At 39.2% G+C, this 17,141-nt stretch overlaps 2 protein-coding genes across 14 annotated transcripts in view; one reads left to right on the forward strand and one right to left on the reverse strand.

The window, feature by feature from the left end:
* Window positions 1-5,445, forward strand: part of mark2b (MAP/microtubule affinity-regulating kinase 2b) — a 47,890-nt gene extending 42,445 nt beyond the window's left edge. For 7 of the 12 annotated variants that reach the window (XM_084109064.1, XM_084109069.1, XM_084109068.1 and 4 more), the window contains 2 exons: window positions 642-677; window positions 3,131-5,445. In XM_084109064.1, the coding sequence (XP_083965190.1) occupies window positions 642-677; window positions 3,131-3,566 (472 nt within the window). In that variant the 3' untranslated portion in view covers window positions 3,567-5,445. The remainder of the gene's footprint in view (window positions 1-641; window positions 678-3,130) is intronic. The other 5 variants (XM_084109072.1, XM_084109071.1, XM_084109073.1 and 2 more) reach the window with 1 other exon arrangement.
* Window positions 5,446-7,559: 2,114 nt separating this feature from the next.
* Window positions 7,560-17,141, reverse strand: rcor2 (REST corepressor 2). Of its 2 annotated transcripts, XM_084109077.1 has the most exons (14): window positions 17,111-17,141; window positions 15,795-15,878; window positions 13,966-14,088; window positions 13,601-13,657; window positions 13,201-13,281; window positions 12,364-12,416; window positions 12,110-12,271; window positions 11,691-11,815; window positions 11,529-11,595; window positions 10,684-10,923; window positions 10,296-10,373; window positions 10,042-10,099; window positions 9,030-9,247; window positions 7,560-8,888 (listed from the first exon to the last, which is right to left on the reverse strand). In XM_084109077.1, exons 3-14 carry the CDS (start codon window positions 14,084-14,086, stop codon window positions 8,517-8,519), a joined length of 1,632 nt encoding a protein of 543 aa, XP_083965203.1. In that variant the 5' UTR covers window positions 14,087-14,088; window positions 15,795-15,878; window positions 17,111-17,141; the 3' UTR covers window positions 7,560-8,516. The 2 variants fall into 2 exon arrangements, with proteins under 2 accessions (XP_083965203.1, XP_083965202.1); XM_084109076.1 differs by lacking the exon at window positions 17,111-17,141 and having other exon boundaries at window positions 15,795-16,230.

Here is a 17,141-nt window from a genome sequence, read left to right on the forward strand (position 1 = left end):
TTGTGTGTGTTTCTGTCCTCTGTGTGGTGTTTTCATATGACTCTTAGCAGAAAGGCTCCGACAGTGATGTCAGTTTGCTAAGGGCCTGTTTGTCTGTCTGTGTGTCTGGTGGCATGTTCGGGATGCTTGTGTGCTCGGCCAGACAGACTATAGGGGCAGGTGACTGTTGGATGTGAGTAGTTACCATGGTGATGGGACTAGAATCCTTAGAACATCTTGAAAAGACCTGCATCATTCCACCCCACTTCATGTTACTGAAGTAGTCTGTCTGATTCATCTGTTCATTGGCATTACACATACATGACTCCGTTGTTGCATACAGTAGATCAGCACAGTAACTGTGTGAGTGTGCGCTATCGTTGCACCATAATCGTAAAATCGATAAGCGTTATAGATAATTTATTAAAGCAATATCACTCAAGATCTAGGCAAGAGGCTCTACACTGCATAAATAGAACTGAAAGTAGTTTTAAAATGGGAATGAACAAGTGAATTGGTGGAATGTGGTGGTTCTGGAGGGGTAAATGTTTTCATAAACTAATGTGGCACTAGACCGTCCTTCCCCTTCCTGCTCACTGTACTGAATGAGTTAAACTATAACTCAGACTAAGACTAAACATCTTACAATTTTTTTCGAGGAGCCCCTATGAGGGAGAGGGTCGAGAGGAGGGAAGCAGGTGAGAACAAAACAAGGATTTCTTCATCAGATCTAATCAGTAGATCCTTAGAGGTGTAATTGGGCAGCAAAGGGGCTTTTAAATGGTTTTTAACAAATATTAGTAGTTACCCAGTGGGATTTAATTGGTGGATTAATTGCTGAGTGTGGATGGGTATGTGTGAGTGGATGTTTTGATTTTTTTTCGATTCATAATTTGTGTTCACAAAGAATGAATTTCAGATTACTGCCTGTCTTCTATTTGGCAAACACATGCACAGTTGAAAGTTTTCTGCTTATGTTTTTCTGACTATGCACAGCTTATAATAATCAAATCTTTAATGCTGTGAACACATTTGCGATGTACCTCACTTTGGACTTGCACATTGTCTCAGATATTTTGAGCATCATCATGATCAAGAACCAAAAGTAGTATTCGTATTGTATTCATTTTAAATATCGCAAATCAGACCAATGTAATGCTGCCTTCAAGTCATATGATTTTATTTATAATTTTAGCATGCATAGATGCCATCACAATATCTTAATAACCAGTGTTTTTTTTCTGACTGTTTGGGTTGGGGGTGATTCAATTAAAGAATTTTGATAGAATCAAAGTTATATTGTTCATAATTAAGTTTTACAATTTAGTTTGATGGCATTTTGGTTACTGCTGATAAAGTGATAAAGCTTGCCAGAAAATATTACTGCTAGTTTATTAGGCAAGAGGCTTAAAAGACCTTAACATTTTTTCAGTGGAAGGACATCAAGTACACTACTATTCAAAGGTTAGGTGTGGTAAAAAAAAAGAAAGGTTTTGTGAAATATTATTACAATTTAAAATAACTTTTCTATTTTAATACATTTTAATCATTTTATACCTTAAAACACATTTTTGATCACCATAATGACACAATTTAAAAAAAATTCTGTGAAAAAAAAATGATTCATGCCTTAAAATAGCTTGAATGTAACTTTACACATTTGCTTCATTTAGTATACGCGGATCCAATGCTAATTAGCCACTTTGAACAACTTAGAACGTCAGTGGAGAAAGGCATATAGTTCAACATAACATCGTAATACACATCATATACATGATTCACTCTCTATATTGCTAAAAGTACCCGTTTTTTTTTCATATCAACAGAAAAATATACCTGGATAACCTTGCTTCTCTTGAGACCCCGCTGCTTCAGAGCATAGTAATGATATGCTGAAGCCCGCCCGCATGTTGACGTGATTGGTCACAACATAAGAAACACCGGCGATTTCAAACCGCGTTTTTGAGACTGTCTTTAGTTCACTGCAGTTTTAAGGAGAAAATATTCTGAAACGGTGCTGACTTATGAATTTCCACATGGTTTGTCTTAAAGCATATTAAAAACACCACATAGACATATAAACAACATTCAAAACTTGATTTTCACCACAGGGGGACTTTAAAATGTTATTTATTCCTGTGATTGCAAAGCTGAGTTTTCAGCAGCCATTACTCAAGTTTTGGTGAATTTAGTTTATCCTTGCTGCACAAAAGTATTAATTTCTTTCAGAAACTTTTGAACTGTAGTGTAGATAAAGCATTAATTACACACCTTATGTGCATTATTTATTATTCATTTTGCTGTAGCGAAAAGCTTCCTGAAACATGAAATTGCCCAATGCATCATTTTTACCAACAACATAATTTCCCTCATTTGTCAGTAGCTTCCCAGCAGGACTTGAAAGCAGCATTAAGCGTTCTTGATTGTGACACGCATAGTGTCTAATTACCCAGTTGAACCTAATTCTCCTTTTGTCACTGAGCATCATTTAGCCATTTGAATGAACTGAATCATATTTAGTCTTCTTAGAGCTGAGATTCAAAGCTTCTTAAAGGCTTAAAGTCACACTAACTGTCAGCTGTCATATTCAGTCGAGATTCAGTAAAACTTCCAATTTCTGCTTTCGGCATGTGAGGTGCGACTTCACATCCTGAGCGCAGCAGACACGAGAATGCCTCCGAGTGAAAGGTGTTCATTTGAAGCAGAAGCCTTTCTCTGTGTTTTCCATGTGTTTGCGCCACATCAATTTGCACATGAACACATGCATGCGCTCTCCTTACCTCTGCAACGTTTCCAGTTGATTATTGCCGTATGTCTCTCTCCAACCATGTCCACTGCCTCATCCTCTCTCTCTCTCTCTCTCTCTCTCTCTCTCTCTCTCTCTCTCTCTCTCTCTCTCTCTCTCTCTCTCTCTCTCTCTCTCTCTCTCTCTCTCTCTCTCCCTCTCTCTCCCTCTCTCTCTCTTCAACACCCTCAAATTCCTTCAACCCTCCTTTTTTGTCTCTCAACAATATCTCACTTTTCTCCCACACACCTTCCTACATCCTCTTTGTTCTTTTCCCTTTCTTTCTGTCCTCATTCACCCCCTGCTGATATTATTCTCTCAACCTCCCCCACCTCCATCCTTCTCTGTCCATCCCCGTCTCCCCAGATCTATGCTCAGCAGCGCAGAGAAGTCGGAGAAGACCAGCGTAGGGCCGGAAGACGACAACAAAGACTCCTCCTCCTCCCCGGGGGATGGGACTCCTCCGACAGCGCCCGTGTCCTCGCTTAAAGACCAGACGAAGCCTCGCTCGCTCCGCTTCACCTGGAGCATGAAGACCACGTCCTCCATGGAGCCCGGAGAGATGATGAAGGAGATTCGGAAGATTCTCGATGCCAACAACTGCGAGTACGAGCTACGCGAGCGCTACATGCTGCTGTGCATGGCCGGCAATCCCGCCCGTGACGACTTTGTGCAGTGGGAGATGGAGGTGTGCAAGCTTCCCCGCCTCTCGCTCAACGGCGTCCGCTTCAAGAGGATATCCGGGACGTCCATTGCCTTCAAAAACATCGCCTCCAAAATCGCCAACGAGCTGAAACTGTGAGAGGAGAGGGATGCGAAAGTAGCATTTTAAAGAGTCTCTGAACAGGGATGAATGGAGAATATAGTGCTCAAACACAACCTGCTGGTATGGGTAGGTACATAAGAGATAGATATAAGATCAGATTCATACAAACGGGGGGGAAAATTGCACACTGGCCCTTCGATCCTGCATAGAATGAGGAGTTTTAGAAGGGTTAACTCTGCAGGTTCTGAAAATGTTCAATTCAGAAAGGCGACGGGTCTCAAAACGGTTTGTTTCTGCAATTCATTTCAGTCTCTCGCACACAAATGCACCTATTGCCTATTGAAACAGACAGAGCATAAAACGGCAAACTTGAAAGAGGGGTGGCCATTGACTTCAGAATCACAGGGTGGAGGTGGACAATTATGTTTGTGCCCCCTTCAGAGAGAAACACACACTCTCTCTGTTTATTTCTTCCTCTTAATCTATCAACAGGGTTACGCCCACCGTTGGTCAGTAAGGGCCAGCACACTTGGTCAATACTGAGAGGACTAAATTCTGGTTAAGGTGATTTTATTTCTTAATCGGCTGGGTTTAGATTTGCTGCACTGGAATGGGTGAATTTCTGTTGCCTTTTTATTTTCTTAAAGAAATTAAATGTGTTTCATTGTTGTATTTACCAATGATTATGTTTTAATATTATTCCTAGGAAAAACAAATTATTTTTCTTTTATTTGTGGTCTCGTGTTCTTGATCGTACTATGCCTTTGTATAAAGAATGTCTGAAAAAAGCACCACATGACTCCAACTGAACCTTTCACACTCTTGCCCCACTTTGTCGCTAAGGATTACGGGGCAGCAAATACTCTCCTCATGCTTAAAAAAAAAAAAAAAGTCACTGGAAAAGACATTAAAGGACAAAATCCACGCAACTAATCATTCCCATGCCATTTTCGTGACTAAGGAACTGATGTCGAGCTGCTCTTCATCCACGACCTTTCATGGTTCAAGCCAAGAACTTTCCACTTCCGTCTCGTCTGCAGGTGGCTTTTTGGCGTTACTCATTTGATGGTACACTCTTTATGAAAGCGTGTTGTGATTGAATGTGTGTGTGTGTGAGAGAGATGATAATGGGAGTGTAATATCTGAATAACCAAAAGGCTTGCATTGTTTAATATTCAATGCAGAGACTATTAATACGTAGCCTTGAGACCACAAGTACCTGCCATGGAGAGTCAAATATTGGTGTTCTGTTAATTCCAATATTTTGTTGGCATTATCATTTTCACTATTAAAATCAGTTCAGATGTCATTATTGCACAAGCAGATCAGTAATTAGAGCAGATAGGAACCAACCTGCAGATGTGTCTGCGTAAAAAAGAGAGCAAAAGAGTACACTGACATCAAGCTAGAGAGCCACAGTGTGTTTCCATCCATTTCTGCTGAGCTGTACATGCTTGCATGCATCCTCTAGTAGACATGGGGTGCACCGTCACCTCTTGTTGTGTAAAGAGGAGGGGGGTTGGGATCAGATCTCCTTGTAAAAAAAGTCTTGTCACCAGTTCAGGGGACAACTGTGCACATGTGTGTTTTATATCTTCATAGAAAATAATGATTATCTTTTTTCTTTCTTTTTTTTTTGTCATGTACTTTGCTGTTCTCACAACTGATCATTTGTTCAAGGTGCTGGGGATCCAATTATCTTAAGTATTGTTTATTTTTCTTCAGGGTTGATATTTTAATTCACAAGTTTTTCGTTGCTGTAATTTTATTATTTGTGTTCAGACTCTTTGCTGTCGGGATAGGAGGGTTCACATAGAAATACACCAAATGTTTTTTGGGTTTTTTTGTGCAAAGATGATTATGATCAATGATAGTAATAAAACTATTAAAATCAAACTGTCTGTTTTAAAACTGATGCAATATGTTCTAACGTTTAATATATATATATATTTGTGGCATCTCTGAAGGTATGTTTTGCATTGCTAATCAAATAAGATCTTCAAATATTAGCTTGTGTTACTGTGTATTAATTACATGTGTCCTAACTGGTCGCCCCATGATAAATCTACTTTAAATCTGAGGGGTTTTTGTCCTAAACCAGGGGTTTCCAAAACAATTTGAGGATCCCCATGTATGATGATCCCCTTTTGAGAGACCACTTCTAGAACTAAAGGCAGCTGTATTTTTTCATATGGAAGGAAAAATTACTGTATAAGAAACATATTAAGCTTTTATTGTTGGCTTTTATATAGTAACTGTACTAAAGCCATAAGAAACTAAAATATTATCTATTGATATTTTAAACCTAAACCACAAAAGAAGGTACTTAACATTTTGTGGGTCAGTTTGACCCACATTTAAAATTCTTTAAACACTGGTAAAACTACTTACTTTTTAAATGTTTTGACTATTTCATAGTGCATGAATGTACATGCAAAGTTTCCACACATGGATGTGTTTTGGAAAGGCTATACAATTTTTTTGCCTACAATGGTGTTGGGGGTCAAATGTTGTTTCCAACGCAATTTGTCAAAAATGAACACTAAAAACCAGCAAAGAGTCAGAAAAAAAAAAAAAAAAAAAGTTTTATGAATACAGATTTGTAAAAGAGTAGGCCTACATAAGCCATTCCTCTGAATTGGTGCCATTTGTTTGTAACATGTCCCCCTTTTTTTTACCACTGAATCTAATAACGCACATATTTCACTATTTAATATGTGTATTTTACTTAATAATAAAATGCATTTTTGAGTTGAAAAATGGCACGCATTCGGTGGAATGACCCACATGTTTTTGGGATTGACGACCGTATTAACAGATGTGAGAGACTCCCGTTCACACCGCATCTTAAAGGAGTAGTTCACTTTAAAATGAAAATTCTGTCATCATATACTCACCCTCATGTTGTTTCAAACCTGTATGAATTTCTTTCTTCTGCTGAACACAAAGGAAGATATTTAGAAGAATGTCAGTAACCAGACAGTTTTTGGGTCCCATTAACTTATATAGTAGGCTATATTTTTTTCCTACTATGGAAGTCAATGGGACCCAAAAACTGCCTGGTTACTGATATTCTTCTAAATATCTTCCCTTGTGTTCAGCAGAAGAAGGAAATTCATACAGGTTTGAAACAACATGCTGTGTTAGAGGGTGAGTATATGATGACAGAATTTTCATTTTAAAGTGAACTACTCCTTTAAATATAGGACTCGCTTCTGTATGAACTATAGTAACGTTAGCCTAACTGATATCAGTCTCGTTTTTGTTATCGCGCCTTGAATATCACCTGGTTGTAACCATATTGAACAACATTATATACAAATATAGCCTACATCATGTAACATTTATCTTAACATAACACTAGAAAGTCAGTAAAAACTTGATTAACAGACAACTGCTTTTACGTAGCCTCTCTAACGTGAATGGAGAGCGGAGCATTGAGTCGCGCGCAGACCACAAAAACGGGCGGGAACAGCTCCGAAAGAAGGCAGTGACTGGATCTAAAACCTGCCATATATCTCTGTAAGTTACTGAAACCACACCGAAAACACTCCAGGCACGCGTGTGTGACGTTGTCCGTTCACATATTATGGGTCAAATACGGTTATTCACAGAACAATGCAGAATTGTTTCGTTTTTTTTCTTACCGTTGAACTGTGGCTGTCAACAACATAAAATAATCACGATCCATCTTATGATTTATATCTTTAGAAAACAAAATGAAACCATATTAATTTTCTTCATGTGTTAAAAAATTATTGCTTAATTTTGCATGTTAACTTTTGACAGCTGAAAAACTAATCTAGTGGGACCTCCTTGTGGCCCCCAGACCCATTTGGAAACCTGTTCTGACCACCTGCAGAAAGCATGTTGCCTCATATTTCTGTGAAAAATTACTAAAAATGTGTCACATTCCCACCTAATTTGAGACCTGATTAAGCATAATGTGTATCATCACCTATTAGTGCATGTGTATTTAAGGGTCTTGTATAAAATAGCTGTAGTTTACATAGAGTACCAACAAACTCATCTGGTCATTTTCACTTTATTCTGAAAAAGAAAAAAATCTAAAACAAAAATAGTCACAAGCAAATCCAGTTAATATGTAAACAGTTCTCACATACGTACAACATTTTGGAAGAAACGAGTACTCTCGCACGAGCTTCCTCTGGAATCATCTTTAGTGTTTTGATGCTTCTGTTTGTGCCTTTAAGAGCGAGATGAAATCAGTGTATTTCAGAGTTGCAACAAAGAAAAATCAAGTATTTTGCATCACTTAGTGCTTAGTCAATATTTACTATTACTACATAAATTCACTACCTAACAATATCTCAAGGACCTAATTATACAAACGACAAAAACCGCTTCACCCAGGACGATTCTATCAGCATGGCTCTTCAATGGCAGAGTGAGTTTCCTGACACCAGGTGTACTTCACAACACTCGGCAGTGCCTGTAGTCATGCACACTAGGTGATGTGCAGCTGTTGCCATAGAGATGGTGGAAGGAACAACTGAGTCTGTTGTCGTGGCAGTTTTTAATTCCAGTGTATAAGGTTTTACCCCACAATTTTGGTTAAACTTCCAGCTTCCGCTGAGCTTTTTATGACAGATGGTGTTTCAATAGCTGTAGTTAGAGTGGAAGCAGTTGTGCTTGAAACGGTTCACGAGGTATAGCTGTAGGACCTGAGGTCAGATGTGTTCGTGGGGTTTGTTTTTTGGCAAGACTGGAAGTTTATATGCATTTATATGGAGGGTTCTTCTCGGTCCTGAAGTGAAGAAGCAGATCACACGGTGTGTTTCATCCTTCCTGAATTGCTAAATGTGTTTTGGTACATGTCCAGCTTTGCTTCCAGTTCACCTCTGGGGTTTTTCTTCTTTTCATATTTCTCTTGAGAGGCATTACTACATTGCCCTTTTACACTGATTTGAGACCAAAATTAGGTCTCCTAAAAACCATTATAAAAAGGCAAAAGTTCCATGGTGATCAGTGTGACTGGGGGGATTCCACCTTCAGCCCCACCAGTGAGGGCGGCAGCTGTCCAGCAGAGGCAGAGGAGGAACTTAGAGAGTTCCTCAGTGCCCCCTGGTGGAGCGAGGATGCCACCGCAGGTCTGATGAGCGGAGGGGGAGGGGGAGGGTGATTGTGGGGCGTCCGGTTTTGTAGAGGTCGCGTCTGTAGCGGGGGAGGCTGGCGCAGCAGGCTAGGGGGCGCTGAGGGGGGTGCAGGGCGCAGTAAGGGTGGAGGTTGAGTGAGGGGTGGGGAGGACTGGGCAGAGTTGGGGTTCCCACCAACACTAGCATCTGAAGAGGGCAACAGACTGTCAGAGTGAGGCGGAGAGATGCCGTCCATCTTCACCTATAATAACAAAGAAAGACAGAAAAGAGAAAATGAATTCCACGGTTGTTGTTGTTAACTGTTCTTTATCTCCAAGATGAAAGCCCTGCCTGCTGAAACAAGTCCTATTACACCTATTACACAACTCAAAATCTGTCTTACCTCATCATCTTCCGCTCCTGCCGACCCATTTAGCTCCGTGTTCACAGTCCTCCCGCTGCTCCCTTGCACCACTTCCTGTTCTGCCTGCCATTCACGTAGCACCTCCTCAAGATTGAAGCGTCTCCGGTAGCTGACGAAGAACGAGCTGACCTGCACTGACGTCTTGTTGCCAATCACGTCTGCTATGGCTGCAAAGTCTTTACCGTATCGCCTAATAGCTGGGGAGCATGTGGATGGAAAATAGCTACATGATAAATCTGTTCACAGCAATGCTTAAAATAAAACAATATTATGCATTCAATCTGTAGTATCTCCTACTTGCAAATCCTCTGACATCTTGCTTTAAAATGCCATTGAATACTTCGAAGGTAATAGCTTTAGATACACTCGCACAATGACATTTCTTAAAGTTGGCACAAACCAGAAATTGTGCCCACAGATAAATAATTGACAATAAATACTTCAATATTACATAACAAAAACAAGAAAAGAGACTTATTTACTGCAAAGTGTCATGAAAGATTACTCTGAGGTGAATAGGAACTCCCTAATTTGACATGAGACCATCAGTTTGGGTAATATGAACATACATTACTAGTTTACCATACTTTTAGGACAGGTATTAGTTGTACCATACATTCTAGCAAGTGTAAGTCTTAGGTTAGCTGGATTTAGCTACTTTATGATGTTTTCAATATGTATGCAAGTAAACAAGTGAGATTTTTGGGAGGATCTTCTCTGCTCTCAAACCAGGAATTACAGAAGCATGCTTTTACCTATGGATGCATTAAATTAAAGCTCTGGCTGATAACCAATAAAAATACATTAAAATTCTACACAATTTTGTCTAAATAAATAACACTTCAACCTAAAATCAGTGGTTTTAAATGCTACATGTGAATTTAAGCATCACATCATTATAATGTACAATATGAAATATGGATATTAATTTTGAGATCTGTTCTTAAATTGATGGATTTCAGGAATTATAGATAATGATATTCCAGCTCACCTTGAACAGCCAGGAGCTGCTCCTCCGTCGTCCAGCGAGTGTTGATTTTTTGAGAGGGCTGAAGGAAATGCAGAGCATGGAGAAAAATTAAGAGTATAATGTAGCATAACTATGGCTCTCAAAATACATTAAATGGCATTTAATATTGTGCCTTGCTTTAACCACACAATATACTGCAGTTCCAATTTTTCAATGTAGTGTGAATGACAAATGTGTGTGGTTTGTGTATCAGAGCAATGCAGATGAAAACTTACCTCTGAAGGTCTCATGCCTTCAATCTCATCACCCAAGTTGTGCTTGAGAACGCTGTTGGTTTGCTTGATACTTTGGACCTAAAAACAAACCAGAGCCAAAAATGTTCTGAGAGGTGATCGCATTTCTTGATTGAACATTTCTCATTATCATCAATGTTAAAAACAGGTTTTGCTGCTTAATATTTTTTTTAGTAACCATAACACATTTTTTCAGGATTCTTTGATGAATAGAAATTTCAAAAGCCCAGCATTTATTTGAAATAGAAATGTCACTTTTGATCAATTTAACACATCCTTGCTGGTTAAAATATTAATTTCTTTTAAAATCTTACAAACACTACCAAAACATTGTGATTTGATACTGAAAGTGTGTTTCCATGCACATTACCTGTCTCTTAAGTGACACTAGTTGTGTGTCCAGGTGTCTGATAGAAACAGTTCCTGAATCAGTGGACGCAGAGAGGGTGACGATGTCCTCCTGTTCCAGGTACATGCCTTTAGGAGGCCTGCGGCGAGCACGGAGAGGGTGGTGTCGGTACTGCGCACCCTGGTTCTCTTTCCGAGTCGGAACAGACTTGCTTGAAACTTTATCACTCCCTCCTCCATTTCCAGAGTTCTGCTTTGCAGCCTGAAAAGCAGCACACATGCAGTCTTTTTTAAAATTAAGATTTTAGGATCTTATGAATGTCTGAAGGAAAATGTGTATCTTAGGTCCTGCGTATCACTGGTCATTTTATTTCAATAATTTTGAAACAACTTTTTGCCTTCACTAGTCCCTGACCACTGATTTTTATAAGTACTAATATTCCATTTAGTCACTAAATTAATATAGAATTAAAAGCTGTATGTATAATTATGAAAGAATTAGATAAATGTGTTGACAATTCTTATTTTTATTTATTATATTAGTATTTATTATAAATTAACAATTAGTATTTATTATAAATTATTTATCTGTGCACATCATTATTTAATAAATAATTACTGTGCCCTTGCAATCTTTAATTAGAATAACTTCCCCTCCCTCTTGCATCATCATCTCTTCTCTGATGATGTTTTTACCAGCGCGAGGGCGGGACAACCTGTCACTCACATGACATCACAGCAATAGCTAACCACAACCATCCAATCAATTCTCAATAGACAAAGTCCCACATTTTTTCTTGTTCGAAAACAATCGCAACTTCCGTTTTATTCCATTGAGTCTAGTTATCTGTTACACCATAGCCTCACCTCTTTCTTGGCGTTGATATCAAAATCACTGTCACTGCCTGGTTCTCCTTCCTCTACCTCATCATTACTGGCAGGAACAAAAATACACACTTTGTAACCGTGCATGTCTGAGAGCCACAAGCGTATGATTCATTGTCATTTCTCTCCATATTTCTCTTTTACCTCTCATCCTTTTCTCTCTTGCTGAGGAGCTTGCGTGCTTGGCGGTCCATGACACTTGTTCGGGTTCTAGTTTTCTTCCAGGAGTAGTAATACTTAACCAGGCTTGAGATCAGCTTGTCTGGAAGCTGAAAAAGAACAAGATTCTATGTCCTGAATCAAATTTGTAACATTGAGCATGTGAACTCAATTCTTTGGAACTTTCTTAAAACATTTCAACAGATGCAATACAACAGGTCGGTCTCAATACAAGACAACAGCTCATAGTGTTAAAGTGAGACCTCTCTATGACTCTTTACATGGATGTGTGATTCTACATTGGGCCGTATCTCAAGATGCCTGCTCTTCTGTAGTTGCAGGCAGATGTGAGAGCAGCAGATGACTCTTATATAACCCATCTTGCCTCCATCCCTCCCGCTCACCATCTGTTGGATGCGATGGAAGCTCTTGCCATGAAAGCTGAAAGCCTGTTCAAACAGGACTTTGTCTTCCACTGTCCACTCATCAGGAAAGGGAGTGAAGTTAGCCAGGTCAGCCAGTGACTTCTCCACATCATGCTTGTGCCACAGAAGCATGCCAAGAGCCTGTTGATATAAGACAGAAGCACTGTAACAGTCATCCATGCGTTCATCTAGAGGAATTCCACATCGTGCCTAACATTTAAGTGGAACGGTACCTGTTCCATGTTGTATCCGTGCTTCTCTTTGGCCATCAGAATATATTCATCCACTGAGAGTGAGAGAATGGAAAATAAAGTTTCTTTACAATCCAAAATGGCAGATTTGGTGACAGTGTACAAAGGAATGGGAATTGCTAACGACTTATCAATACACACACATTGAAAGGCATCACAATAGCATAATAGAAAACAAAGAATTTGAATAAACATAAATAAAAGGGCTGTGAATCTTTGGGTTGACAGTGAATCGATTCAAAATAATGATTCACTGGGTTTCAATTTGATTCAAAGTTCAAAACAAATCAATTGGATTTGATAAAAGATACGATCCAATTAACAAGTGTTTTTTTAAATACATTTATAGGATTCTTTAAATATTTAATATATCTTAGGCAAGAAAAAAAGAAATACAAACGACTCTAGACCTCGAAAGAAACATTTTTAAAAACAAAACAATGAAGAGCAGAATGAAAGACTACAGTGTGTAGACTACATAACCAGAGTTACTTTGACCAAACCCAAATATCACAACACAACATAATTTGACTACTTTTAGGTACACATATATGCAAATAAAGAAAAGCATTTAAATATTGCACATTATCTTAATGAATCATGATTCATTCAACATAAATGGATTATTTTGATTCACAATTTAAAGGTAGTTTCAATCTTGTGAAAAAATACACATTGCATCTACATACAACTGCACAGTATACTGGCTTCTTTTTTAGAATAAGAAAAGTTTCTTTCCTTTTCTAAAGCACTCCTCATCAATGAGTCAAACTCTCAGCTGTTTTTAGACCTTTTTATATGTGAATAATTGTTCCTTACACATGGCATCGGACACTTGGCTGTTTGGTGACCAGACCAGCATGCTCCTCTGTTCATTCTCACTGTACCGGGATGCACAGTCTGTCAACACAAAGAACAAACTTGTCTGTCACACGGCACAGCAGCCTCTCTCAAATACATCTGCAACTGTTTCCTCCTCACACAACCTTGTTTTTTCACTTCTCTATGCCTCTCTGCTGTTTTTTTGTATTTCTATATTATATATATACATACTCAAAGACTATAGCTGTGTTCTCTCCTACTCCCCATAACTTGAGTGCACACAGAAACACCTACACACAGCCCTTTATCTTATCATGCTCATGCAGACTGTGAAAAACACATGGAGTTCAGAGATATATTCATCTCTTCTGAGATTAACTCCCATCTTCCTCTTTACCTGGTTTAAACTCTGGGATCTGTGCCTGGTAGTCCCCACCAACGCGGATCATACTGTCTGTTTCAAAAGAGCAAGAGCAAAAAGGACGGTCAGGGAGAAGAAAAAAAACACAGGCACAGTCAGGCAGGCATAGTTAAAAACAGGCAGTGCATCCTCACAGACGGCAGAGGGAGAAAAGTGGGTGGAGGGAGAGGAGGAAAAGAGAATAGGGATGCTTGACCGAATACACATACAGACACACTGATACATTGAAACATTTTACACTTAAACAATTTAGGATTGAAACTACGCTAACATGTAAGGGAATAAAGGTGCAGATGGTGGCTTGGTGTTGCTGGGTTTGTGTGTGAATGTGTCAGACACACCATGTGTGTGTTCCTCATCGCTGCTCTCTTCCTCAGAGTGCTGGCTGTTCCCGTTCGTGACTGTTTTGGCCCTGCTTCGGGACAGCACACCAGACCCTGATCGTTCCATCACTGATGGCATGGCTGAGAGAGAGAGAGAGAGAGAGAGAGAGAGAGAGAGAGAGAGAGAGAGAGAGAGAGAGAGAGAGAGAGAGAGAGAGAGAGAGAGAGTGTTCAAAACAATCAGCATTGGGGCCTTTGTTTTCAAAGTCTTAAAGGGATAGTTCACCCAAAAAAAATTAAATTCTGTCCTCATTTACTCACCTCATGTCTTTCCAAACTTGAACAGTTTTTAGTAGGCTAAATGATGAATGATAATTGTAAAATACTGTATATAAATTATGCCTTTAATCTAGCAGCATCTTTGATGCTAACTAATTCTAATTGACTATTATAACAAGGTATGCTTCTTGGAAAGAATTTGACCTGTTTTTATTCTTAAGACATATTGCTGTAAAAAAATGTTTTTGTCTAACAGCAATATTACAACAAAACAGACAACCAGCACAAGGAGGTAAGATAGCTAGTCAGTTGAATCACCGCATGATATGAGGTTCCTTTGGTTTCTTTATTGACTTCCTCAAGTAACATTTTTCCAACGGTCACATGATTATACAAACGTATTTTCTTTCTGTGAACAGCCGCAGTCTGTTATGAAATGTGGTGATAAAATCAAATTAGTCTCAAATTAGTATAAACAACTGAAGTATATCTGACTGTATGGAAATTAAGTCTTGCTCAAGAGATAGAAAGATGTTGTGGAGGTTTAAATGCTCTTGGCGGTGTTTTGAGCGGCAGGTGATAGAGTTAATTTCGCCTGGCTGATGTATCAAACCACAAAGCGCGGGATATACACTTTAGTGAAATGTTTCTAAATTTGTAACGAATTGAGATAACTTTCATTTATTTCAACGCCAATAAATGAGACCTTGACTCAGTGGACAAGAAAGTCTTTGTTTCGCGAATGCTTCCAGAAAACTAACTGGGAGTGAACAGTAGCCTAGCCTAGAGTTGACATTTATCATTTTACAAAAATGTAACGTAGCCTACATGAACAGTTCCAGAACAACAGTTACCATCCTTTAATCGTAAACAATGACCAAATAATTATTTTCTTAAGCTACTGCCATTGTGATAGCCAACCACAAACTCTCGCTATTTTCATAAATTATAACTCAAGAGGCTGTTTGAATTGTGATTTTGAGCATACAAAACAACATACAAAAAAAATAAAATAAAAAAATGTCTCTAATCTATACAAGTGGACACAAAAGATGCATTTGCGAGATGAAGTACTGGCGCAATCAATTACATAATTGGGCATAATACATTATTTTGATTACGCGTCATCAAAATCCTAAATAGGATTAAATATTTGTTCGCACAAGTAAGTAAAAAAATCGTTATGTGTCATAAAATTAAGCGTTGAATAGAGTGTGTGACGTCACGACCAGTGTCTCTATTGATTGAAGTTGCCGTCCGGCTCACTCAGTGTGAATTTAAACGTGCTCTTCGGATGAGTCCAAAACACTCAGTTATGTGGCACTGAACTGTCCCTCGCATAACAAAGTGTCCAATCAACTCTTAATAGTGTTTCAGCTGAAAACAGTTATCGATTGCCCCCTTAAACTCCGAGAGGTCGCATCACTCCGACCACCATCCAATCATCCGTTCCTTGTTCATTTAAACATTTCTCTGAGTAAACGCGCACGGATCTTGCTCGGGTAATGATAATGCATCATTCAAACTTAAAAAGTACAGAAAAGGAAAAAAAGCATCTTTCCCCTCACCTCACTTTTAGCACAGTCGCGTACTCAAGCCTGGGTCCTTTTGTGTAGAGCCACGCTTATGTCCCTATTCCAGTTGATGGCTAGCTGTCGTTGAACATTTGCCTTATAACGTTAGTTGCCAGTCCGAATAGCAGTTCACTACCTGGCTTTCTTTCTTTCTCTCCTATTCAAACTTATTAAGCAAGAAATAAGTGCTATAAAACATCAGCACTACGTACGTTTGGTAATTCTCAACTACATTAAAGCTTCAGTGGATTTTCGCACGTTTCTCATTCTCTCCAGTTCATTGCATCGGTCGCATACGGATCCTATCCGTGTGTATGTGCCGGGGAGACCGAACTCCTCACAACCGAGAAAACCTTCCGCTCTGTTCGCCTCTCCCCAACTAACTTCCATGTCAATTACATAGTCCCTTTAACCGGCATCAAATGCATAACAAGTGCTTCGGACAATGTAAAGGCTCGTTTCGTGAGTTAATCTGACCCTCGCAGTTCACAAATGCGCAATATTAAGAATAAAATGTTTCATGAAACCCTCGCATCGTAAAAAGCCGTTATTCAGACGTTAATTACGCCTATGTTTATATTTAAACATATTTAGAACAAATCTGACAACTCTCTTCATGAAACAAGCTCAATACCGATCATTACTTTGTGCTTTACCTGCGGTGCTCCCACATTAAATCATACGGAACTACTTCCTGCTGTGTGTGCGGAGGGATCCGTCAGCTGTGCAATGCAGTGCTGAGGCTGCCTAGACCCTTCACTAATGTATGCAGGAAAGGGGAAAAAGCCTAGAACTTGCCTATTTACCTTAACAATTAGCATTTTATGATGGATATCGTGTATTAGGCTTCATATATAGTTCTTTTACAACATCCAGTTGATAAAGGGTGACTGAGTCCTAAAGAAATCAATATAATTTAGCCTACACTGTAAACCATGGACCCTGGTCTACAATAATTAAACATAACCTGAAGGTATTACAGGTGAGAATAAACTTGATATCTAGACACAACTCCAACACTGACAGAATAAAGATTAAAGACTGGATTCAGACTGGTCTTGAACACTATCTGCCAGCAGGCCCCAAGTGATGGACAGATCCTTCCTTGTACACCCGTATACATTGATACTCTTTCTCTGTGGTTTTTGCAGACAAGAACAGAGACAGACATACCAGCACTTGTGGCACAAGACCCCTCCCAGCCATTCCCTCTCTGTCTATGTGTTTCTCTCTCCAACCATCTCCTCCCTCCCCTCCTTCATGCCTGCCAGTACTGTGCAAAAGAACCATCTCCATTTTCTCTAACTCACCTTAGTTGTCCCTTTATGATGATCTCTCCTT

This window comes from Abramis brama (genome assembly GCF_963993115.1).
Source record: "Abramis brama genome assembly, chromosome: 3".
Taxonomy (NCBI): domain Eukaryota; kingdom Metazoa; phylum Chordata; class Actinopteri; order Cypriniformes; family Leuciscidae; genus Abramis; species Abramis brama.